Source organism: Cupressus sempervirens, chromosome 8, assembly GCF_028749045.1.
Source record: "Cupressus sempervirens isolate cs-2001-9-10 chromosome 8, ASM2874904v1, whole genome shotgun sequence".
In the NCBI taxonomy this organism is placed as follows: Eukaryota; Viridiplantae; Streptophyta; class Pinopsida; order Cupressales; family Cupressaceae; genus Cupressus; species Cupressus sempervirens.
The window spans coordinates 718,965,260-718,976,042 of NC_143125.1; the positions used below are offsets into that span (position 1 = coordinate 718,965,260).

Here is a 10,783-nt window from a genome sequence, read left to right on the forward strand (position 1 = left end):
GGGTTTCAAATTGATTCATTTTCCCTTGACCATTTTGCATACATAAGGAATCAATATGCATATCAGGGTTTGCAAAAATCACAAGATTGAAGGATTCGTTGCAATGAAATACAAACAATCAGATTCACAGTCACGAAGAAGACATAATTTATTTGAATAACGTAATTAACTGTGCAATTTAAAACATAAGAATTTACTTGGATTTTGATGCTAAAATCACGACGCCTAGAAGATTTGTGAGAGAATTTGCTTCTATCCAAGAACTTCTCTCTAACAATTTTTCCCAAAATTTCCTTTCCAAATTTCGCTTCCAAATTTGCTTCCCCAAAATTCGCGTCCAAATTCATCTCCCTCGAAAATGAATCCTCTCCTTGTGATAAGGAGTTCTCTCCTTAAATCGGGGCACTAATTGTGCGTTCACCCGGGAGAACTTTGTGCTTCAGACTCAAACTCCAAATTAACTTTCCTTAATTTTTCTTTTATCTTTTCCATGCACGTCAAATAAATTATTAAATTACTTTATTTAATTTCCACTTGACTTTGCTTTTCAATTAATTGATTAATTTTTAATCTCATGCCACTTTATTAAAATATTTTAATTAAGTTCACATGTTTTATCTTTTTAATTAATTTCTTATATTTTAAAATCGTGCATAAATCATGCGTATTTAAAACTTTTTCATAAATTAATATATTTTCACTTTTTAATTTATTTTCAAAACTTAATTGATAAAATATTTATTAACTTAAATAATAATAATATTTAGCATTTATTTAAAAATGAACTCTAAATATATTATTATTAAATTAAATAAATATCATCGCGTTCCAAATTTAAACTTATAACTTTTATCTTCAAATTTAATTCTTTTTATTTAATTAATTTTCTAATTAATTAAATATAATTAAATATTAAAATATCATGATAATTTTTCATTAAATTAAATCATTAATTTAATATTTTAATTAGACTTAATTAATAAAAAAATTCACCAAAGACTCATAAAGCAAAATACAAAACCCATCATAGAAAAACACATACAAAATCAAACTAAAGGGTTATAATCAGGAATTAACATCATCTGACGCATTCAGAGGGTACTCGACTCAGATACTTGTTCTAATTTTCTACGACAAATGGCTTAAAGGGTTGGGATTTGGACTCAAGAATTAATCTCCTCTCTCTTACCATTGAGATAATGCAATAGGGTACGCTCATCCTGGCAATTTAGGAAAGTTGATACCCGGTACCTGCAACCTGCATAAAATTCATGCATGTACAAACACAATATTCTAAGCTAAGCAGGCAATGATTGGAAGTGGTGCATCATATAGATCCTGACTAGCAGGTTACTACGACTCCCTTCCTTAACCACAACAGAAATGCCATACATAAAGAAAACAATCATGCACACCATACACATGCAGTATGGAGTAATTATTCATAAGAAAACACACAATAATTCATCCAACTAATCATTGTCAATAACTGAAAACACTGTATAATCATCATACATACATGAAATATATAGTACCAAGTAATCTTATCATATAATCAACTGAATGTAAAAAAATATATGATAATCTCAAAACAATAATACTAGTAATCAAGCATAAAACTAGCCTAAAAGAATTCGGCAATGATAGTAAAATGTGAACTAGGGTCAGGGACTACAATCCAATCCTATTTTATTTAACACTTTGGCTCACATATCATATAATTTATTTCATCATTTGCTTACCATACCAAGTTAGTGCTACATTTAAGTGAAACTTTAGCCATTTCGATTTTCTCAAATATTTTATACAAGCTAGCATCTCTAATCTTATATAGTGGAAGTAGTCACATGAGGGATCACTTGATCCTCACTTGAATATGTATATAAGCTTGAATATTTGTGGATGACCTCTATTTCACATTTTGTCATCCTTGTCGTTTGTACTCAACCAATAGAATGACAACCCTTTGCAAATGAAGTTTAAAAAGATTGAGTTTAATCATGAAGAAAGCTCTTTAATTAAGCGTGCTCGAGCTGGAATAGAATTGAGATGGATGACCACCTAGGAAGTCCTAATGCTTCACCCTTGTGAGCATCACCTAGATCTAATGAGTTCTACATGTTCCATGTTCATGTGAACCACTACTCATGAAACACGAGTCAATGAGTTTGACTCAAAGATACATATAATCCGAATCCCTATAACAATATCACAATTTGAATTACCAACTATTTTTGATTTATTTTAAACATGATGCTTTAACTATTAAGCACAATTGTTTTAAATGTTATTTATTCCATCAAAAAATAGAATAAAGGTGATCCCATAATAATTCCTCCCTCGGACATGAGTAAATTTTGTACGAACCTCTACAATATTTTAAGAAGGGGCCTCCTCATTACATAGAGAAAAATTAGCCGTTACACACGTACATGGCCCCTCTCTTCATTACCTATGGATCCCACATCTTTAACCATGAAAGACCATTTGATTATTTATCAAGTTTTATGGAAAGCCAGGCCAGACTATAAATTTGGCCGCATTCCAAAATTGATAGATGGTGGAGAAATAGAAATAATAATAATAAATTTACTTTCTCAAAAGAAGAGAAGATAAAAAAGATTCAGAGAACGTAATCCATCTAAAACAGGGAAGAATGTTTCTCACAAACGCACAGGGTGAACAAGTGCTACCTACTTTTTGCCGCTACCAGGTCCCAGGTTCGAACCCTCCTGCTTCCCAGTCACTCCATATTCAATTTTTAACCCAGAATAATGTCTCTGACAGAGGGGTCCACAGACATACCCGGAATCGAAACAAGATAAGGTCAATTTGGTGTACAGGAGACCCTTTCTTTCTCTTTCCTTAAACATGAAAGCTAAATCAATAAAGACGGGGGATCTCAAATCGGAATTAAAAATGATTTAATATTCTGGGAATTAGGGTTTCGTCAGCATGGGCGTGCATGGGCCGCAGAAACTGCCAGGTTACCGGCATGGCCGTCGACCTAGGGGTACGTGCCAGTCGTCTGGGATATTTCAAACGGGCTCACTGTTTCAAAATTTGGGATCGGTAATAGCCGGTCGGGTTACCGGCCGTGCCGGTGGGGTTTCCCTCGCACGGGCTCGGAGCGCTGCAATTGGGCCTCATACTTGCAAAGGGTTGTGCTTCCACGTGGCATGGGTTAATTAGTTTTCAGTCCTTGTCACTTCCAGTGGAAGCGCATTTTGCGAGGTCTGTAGTGAAAAATATTGTTGTGTGCTTGCGATCTTCGGGTTTGGTTGAAACCCTTGTTCGAATGGCGGCAATTGGAGCGGATCGGCTCGTTTTCGGGGGATTTTAAGCAGTTGGGTCGATTTTTCGGGGTTGAATTGGTCAGGTAGGAGTTTTTTCGGAGCTCGCCGTGGCGGCTGTTATTTATTTTTAAATGAGCTTGTTTCTCTTGTAGTTATGGAGGGTTGTTTTTTCCGTATTTATGTGAAAATGAGAGGGAATTGTATTTTTCAGGATAGTGAAGCGCTGGATCTGGTAAAATTGTTGGCGAGCAGAAAAGTTTGGTGCAGGAGTGAAAGAAGCTGCGAAATTTGAACAGAATCGGAGCATTTTTAAGTTGAAGAGTTGAGGAAAAGTCAGGTTGTTTTATTCAATAGTTCGAATTGAAGAATCTGAGGAGCTCAGAGAATTTTGGTTGAAAGCAAGCTATTCAGCCACATTTCTGTTGTGTCGAGTTTGAGGGGACTGTAAGGTGGAGATCATGTTGTTTTTGTAGCTTTTTGTTGCAGACTGAAGAAGCTGGGTGTTGAAGAGTAAATTGGGGATTAGTCCTCGACATTACATGGGCTGCAGAAGTGGAGTGTAAAATAGTAGTTTATTTCTTCCAGGATATAGTGCCGAGGAGCTGGAGACAGCAACTTAAAGTCAGAGTGGAGTTTTGAAGAATTTTTTTCTATCCGAATAATTAGCGGAACCGGTGTTAAAATTACCTTAGGAGTCGAGCGATTTAGCAACATTTGCTGCACTAGTTGCTAAGCAGATAATATGGCCGACAGAATTTTTTTGGAAGGTAAGAGGCAGTAAAAGTTCAGGCGAGGATTTACTTTTCAAGTAAATTAATGGCGACAGGGAAGCTTCTTCTTCTTCTTCGAGGGAAGACGTGTGAAATCTGGCTTTTCAGACGAGTATTTCGCCCCGCTTAAAGTTGCCGAAGGATTCTCTGAAAAAGTTGCGGGGATCAAGATTTTCCTGGTTAAAAATAGCGGCGAAATTTGGCCTTGTCGAGAGCCTTTTTTGTCCGCTTTTCAAAACTTTGTGGACTTCTTTTGTCCGGTTATGAGCGTATGTGAAGGATTCGAAAACCAGCCGGAGGTAATAGCGGTTTAATTACAAAGATTTGAACCTAGATCTCCAGTTATTAAAAGGTGCCAAATTTTGTGGATTTGTAGAGGGATTGAATTCTTTGGGTTTCGTCGGAGTGTAATGTGATCCTGGTGCTCAGTGATTTTGGACTAAACTATTGAGACACTTGGTGGATACATTATTGAAGTGGCTGAATTTCACATACAGAGTCGGTGAATTTCGTTGTGATTTAATACTATATTTGGAGAGTTAGCAAATGCTGGAGTCTGTAGGGTGTACGCACAGGCCTTTATCTCCCTGTGGCGAAGAAAGCGGAGATGAAGAGCTTTCTGTGCTTCCAAGGCATACGAAGGTGGTTGTGACGGGAAATAATAGGACGAAGTCTGTTCTTGTAGGCCTTCATGGCGTTGTCAAGAAGGCTGTGGGTCTGGGTGGCTGGCATTGGCTGGTAAGCTTCTAGATCTTTGAATGCCTTCCTAAAACGGGACTGCAGAGTGTATAACTCTTTGTATGCCTACTAAATGTAAAGGGATTTAGTCTACCATATTATTGCAGGAAATTCTGCTTGTGTTTTTGTATGGTTGAGATCTGTTATCTTTTTAAATAATCAGAGTAATTGGTTGTTTGAAGTTCCAGGTTATTCGAATTTTCTAGTTAGTATACAGAATTGGGTAGATTTCTATTTATGGTTTTCTAGCTATATTCAAAATGATATACCAAACTCTAGGGTGAGTATAACTCCTGGCAAATTTTAAGCTGAAATTGTATTTCAATTTTGGATGCGTATCACTATTTGGTGTGGGTACAACACCTTGTATGATTTTGAAATTTTAGCAGCTTTTTGGTTTACTTCTTAAAATGAGTGGGTAGACATCATTTGGAGGGCTTTAAACAGTATTTTCTCAGATTTGTTGAAGTCCAGTGCGGACGCGCACTTATCTGATCTTTTAGTCTCGTTTTGTTCGATTTATTAAAATTTACCGTAGATCCCGCTCTCTGCATTAAGGGTTTTGATATGATTTTTTACTTGTCATATTTAATTCAGTGCGTATCTTTTCATTGTTAGGTTTTGAAGAATGGGGTAGAAGTAAAGCTGCAGCGGAATGCACTGAGTGTAGTTGAAGCTCCAACTGGGCATGAAGAAGAGGATGAAATTGATTGTGAGAATCCATTCTGGAGTAGCTCGGATTTGGGTAAAGCCAAAATACTTAGGCCTTGATGAAATTCTTTACTGGGTATATGTTATCAGCCCAAAAAGATAATATATTTTTACTTCTCTTCTGCTTTCGTTAATCCTTTTTAACTTGCTGTTAAAAATATTGTTACAGCTTCTGAGGAGTTTCAGAAACCTTGCAAGCCCAGAGTGCGTCCTCATAAATCTACAACATCAGTATTGAAAGCCGCCAGCAGAAATAGTGCCAGTGACTTGCATACTGCAGATTCAAAATCCCCTTCTAATGGAATGCCGGTAAATCACAACTTTATCACTCAAAAATACATGGGCGTTTCTTTTTGTCAAGTGTGGCTTTTAAGATTTTACTTATGGTTGCACAAAAGTTTTATAATTAATAAATACTACTGGGTTTTACTTGTGGGGCAAATGGCCTACAAACTGTACCGTAACAATGGTATTTTGTCAGATTGCCACGGTTTTATTATAGTGCAGTTTGAGGGTTGTATTTTCAGATTCATGGAGTTTCCTTCAAATTGAAATGTTCTATTAATGCGTTTTTCAGAATCCATATAACTGTAAGCAATTTGATTTGAGAAAACAGCTCGCTCTGCTACGCGCTTTAATAAGATTTGATTGTTATGATTGAACATGCAGAAGGTTAACCTTGGTAAACTGGAAACAGCTGCGTTGTGGAGATATTGGAGGCATTTTAATCTTGTACGAGTTGTTTATTTACAATTGAGCTAGTATAAGCTAAAATCAGAATTGGTTTCAGTTTGGGTAAACATCATTAACAAGCTTCCTTTGACTACTCTAAATTCTTGTGATTCAGGTTGAAGTGGGGCCCAACCCTTCAAAGGAGCAATTAGTTCATGCCGTGGAGAGGCACTTCATATCACAGGTTCGCATTTTTATCAACTTATATGTACCAGGAAAAGGAAATTATCAAGCATGATAATGTGTTCGGAGGTTACATGCGTTTCTGGTATATCTCTGTTTATGTTTGCGCCTGTGTTTGTAATTATAAGTGGGCATCATCAATCCAGCAGTCTGGATTAATTAATTAAAATTCAAATCATGTATTCAGAATTTCAAATAATTAGCCAATGAAGTCAAATATGTGCTTTCAGAAAGAGCTGAGGGACTTAGATATGTATTTATGCTCTTCTAAATATTGTTTCTCTTTGTGAATTCACACAATCTTTACCAAATGTTCCAGGTCGTCGAACTAATACAGGCCCTAGGTATAAAACACTGCTGTTTCTCTACCCATGTAAATATCAGTATTATTAATTTTTAATTTGTGATAAGTTCGTATTTACATCTTTTAATAAATGCCGGCGTTTCATTCAGAAAGTGTTAGATCTATATGAGAACTAGAAGGATGATTTGGAAATAGTATAAATTGAAATATAATTTGAAGAAACAGCAGTCTACATTTGTGGGGGTAGATACTGGCGGAAATCTAGTGAAGAATCTCGAGTGTACTGTTTAGTGTGAGATAATATGGCAAAAGTTAGAATTTGGTAGATTGAATAAGGAGCGCCTGTGGTTTTGGGGGGGAGATTTGCAGTGGTCGGTGAAGCGAGCTGAAGGCCTATTCTCTCTCTATTAATTTCACGGTGGACCGCAATGGAGTAGGCTACAGTTGAATTTAATTTTATTTAGTCTGGTCGCATGAAATCTGTAAATAGCAAAACTGCAAAGCCTAAATCTTTGGTCCACGATCTTACGTGGACATTGACTGAAGCTGGTCGCATAAAATCTGTGGTAGCGAAATTGCAAAGCCTATTATCTTAGGTTACAGTAAGTTTTATAGATCATTGTTATAGGACTTCTGTGATGCTTCTAAATTTTCTCTTTTTTAATTAGATTTTGAAACTTTCCATTTTGGTGCCTCTGTCTGTTAAGACACTTGTAACATCTATGGACAACTCCTGTCCCCAGAGCTCCCATTCTTCACAGTATGTAAATATTAATGCGCTCAATTCAAGAGAGCAGTAAACAAACATCTCTAACCAAATAGCACAATAGAGGACCGACCAATTGTGAAAATTTCTCAGCAGGCATCCCCGAGTAATGTAATGAATCTTTTGCATTTATCCCAATTTCTATTTTGCTTTTAGGCTCTTGTATGACGCAATTACACGAAGACCATACCATATTTAGGTTTATGTTCAGTAATTAACGTTGTTAGGTAGGCAACGTCAAATGATGCTGACTCAGAAACTACCTGATAGTAATATCACTATCACAATATAGTATAACTGTTCAGGAGGTTCAAGGGTTTTGTATTTACTGTTACCCCCACCCACTTCAGTGAATCGGCAAACAAAAGATTGTATTTACTGTTACCCCCACCCACATCAGTGAATCGGGAAACAAAAGATTGTATTTACTGTTACCTCCACTGGACTATTTTGTTCAACAATTTTCTAATTTCGCCCTGAAGCAACTGTTTCGAAAAAATGGTTAGACTTTCTTCCCATGAGACGAGAACATTTAAATTCGCTAGTTTATGCATCTATATGTTTTCATTATATTTTTGCCTTGCTTAAGCTTCACTAACTTGTAGATCCATGGGCAGTTTGGGCTCATTGTTGATCTGTGTTTGGCTTCCTGATGCTAGCATTTTGCATATGTAAATTTGTTTTAATCAGTTCTCTCTATTATTAAAGACATTTTATATGTTTGTTCTGGCAAGATCTGAATTTGGCTGCTCTGACGTAGTACAAATTTGTTGTTTTGCTTTGTGTAAAGCAATTGGATGAGTTGCAGGTGATTGCTGGATTTGTTCAAGCTGCAAAGCGACTAAAGACAGTTTGTGGTTAGATCTAAGCCTAGAAGAACGGGGGATTTGCAGGGTACTTTTTGGTGCTGTTCCCAGGAAGAATTGTTCTGTATTATATGTACTTCAATTGACGCTAACTTTTGAATAACCTCATGTTAGTTCTCACTGCTTGTGCGATGACAGTAGGTGTAGGTATAGGTGAAGGTGTAGGCGTGAGTTCGTGTAGTTTTTAGAACTATATGTATGTTGTTTCCTCCCCAATGCTTCCATAGCTCTGGAGGTGTGGATATGTTCCAGACATTGGTGTATTACAGACCTTCATACAAGATAAACGTTGTGATATTTTTGAATGTACAAATTGTGTGGATGGATGGGTGTATTTTGAATACCTTATATCTGAATTAGTATTACTGTGCTTTTGTTGGAGGAAATACATACTGATGTCTCGTTAAAATTTCTGGTAGACTGCTTAGTGTCATGGCAACATGGGGTGAGACATTATTGACTTTTCTCATTTGGCGTGCTTGTACAGGTTTAAGAAAGTCACTTTCATTAAAGCAATGCCAATGTCACTTTCTAAGCACTGCACTGTGATAGTACAGTTTGAAAAAAAATCGCCTGTTTGTGTACTTGGACCTTCTCTAGTGAGAAAATTTGAACTCGTTACGTTTAGTGCCCATAATAATGGGCTTGCCGTTATAAACCAAGCGCCATTTTGGGGCGAGCGATCTTAAATAGACCTATACTTTTTAATCCTTGAATAGGACAAATGTTTTTTTGGCAATGTGGACAGTGGTGGTGTCTCATACTTTAATGCGGTGTATTATGGTATCATTGTCGTATTTGAACAGGACACGTGCCTCTGCCTCAGTAATGTGGGTGTGCATGTAAATTTTTGTGGGATTTACCAATGAGTTACTCAACGGGTCAGGAACCCGAATGCTTATGCTCTATATCTAGATTTTCTTATACAAATTTTTAAATGAGAAGACGATTCTTCAGCTTGTTTTTATAATTATTTTGTGTTACCTATTTGCTTTTCAGAAGACATTATTTTTAAGTCCACGGGTTGTGTCGATTTGTTTCGGCGTGTATATGGATTTAGCAATTTGCTTTGTGCTTTAGTGCATGTGAAGATTAAAAGCTTTCTTTTCTTTTTTAATTGGAAGAATACCCATTTGCTCGTATTGATTACCGTATACAAGTTAGTCTTGGAATTGCAATAGAAAGGAATGATGAACTCGAAATATTCCATTAGATTTTTGCGCTTTTATACTCATTTCAAAATGTGCTTTTATCTTGCTTATCTTTAAAATAGTTTCAACTTCCGTGTTCTCTGGAAGGTTTACAAACTCAAACGTAGTTGGAAGATACGCGGGCAGCACATGTTGAGTCTGTGCTCGTATGCTGGAGAGCTGTTTCGTTTAAATTATAAGGTGCTATACAGATTTGTTCCTGAGGCCGAGATCAAGGGATAAAAGTACTCGTGTCGTTGAAATGTTCACAAGGGCCTAGATTCTGTTGTCCACTTCAGAATGAAATAGTGGACCATTGCAATATATAGGGCCATTGTTTTTCTGTTAGAATAGTTAAAATTGCATATAATCAACAGTTGTTAAAAAAAATTATGTTAGACTTTAAACAAACAGGTACAACAATTGTAACTGTACATTAAGCTTCTTAACGATAATTTGGATTTGCATGGAGTTTGACTGTTCATTGCTATTGTTCCAACTTCTGGATAGTTAAGACAAATATTGGTAGATTTGGTAGACAATGATCAAAATGTTTTAAACATTATATTAAGATTTGATTCATAAATTAAAGTGTTAAATAGTCAAAGTTAATTTAATTTATTTAAGTGTTAAATAGTTAAAGTTAATTTATGTTATTTAAGCATATTTTGATCATTTAGAAGTGTTCTAATAATTATAGAGCACAAGTACTGAAAAAACATAACACTGTAAGAACCAATACATTTTTCTTTAATAACTGTTATTACAAATATTTATATACATTTGTCCTAATACATAACTCCATAATTAAAAATTACATATTTTTCCACTGGACTGAACAGCCAGCCATTAGTGCATGCCAAATATATTAATGAACTTTTTCTTTTCTGAATATAGATCTAACTGAACCGCTTACTTTGGACTATACATACCTAGCATATTATATTTTATTTCGAATGTAAATGAATTTCATCCCTAGCGTTTAAATTTTTCTTCTGAAACTGTAAATGAACGTGAAAAATCACGTTGATATTTAATCGGCAACTGCAGAAGGCAAAAATCATATGGCTACGATCCGTCTTTTCTTTGGCATTTATTTTGTTTCGGGGGAAGTATTGAAATTGAGCAACACTGATAAATCCCTACCCATTTCTGGGACACGTATGTTTGCGAATGATTTACCCAGTTTTGATTGCATTATCAGCAGCCTCTAATCCAGTAAACAGT

At 35.9% G+C, this 10,783-nt stretch overlaps 1 protein-coding gene across 2 annotated transcripts; it reads left to right on the forward strand.

The window, feature by feature from the left end:
• The first annotated feature begins 3,253 nt into the window (after nucleotides 1–3,253).
• Nucleotides 3,254–10,027, forward strand: LOC149544455 (uncharacterized). Of its 2 annotated transcripts, none has more exons than XM_089798858.1 (7): nucleotides 3,254–3,379; nucleotides 3,508–4,804; nucleotides 5,423–5,549; nucleotides 5,685–5,824; nucleotides 6,185–6,247; nucleotides 6,363–6,431; nucleotides 9,665–10,027. In XM_089798858.1, exons 2-7 carry the CDS (start codon nucleotides 4,613–4,615, stop codon nucleotides 9,797–9,799), a joined length of 726 nt encoding a protein of 241 aa, XP_089654984.1. In that variant the 5' UTR covers nucleotides 3,254–3,379; nucleotides 3,508–4,612; the 3' UTR covers nucleotides 9,800–10,027. The 2 variants fall into 2 exon arrangements, with proteins under 2 accessions (XP_089654984.1, XP_089654985.1); XM_089798859.1 differs by lacking the exon at nucleotides 9,665–10,027 and adding an exon at nucleotides 8,291–8,679.
• The last annotated feature ends 756 nt before the right edge of the window (nucleotides 10,028–10,783 follow it).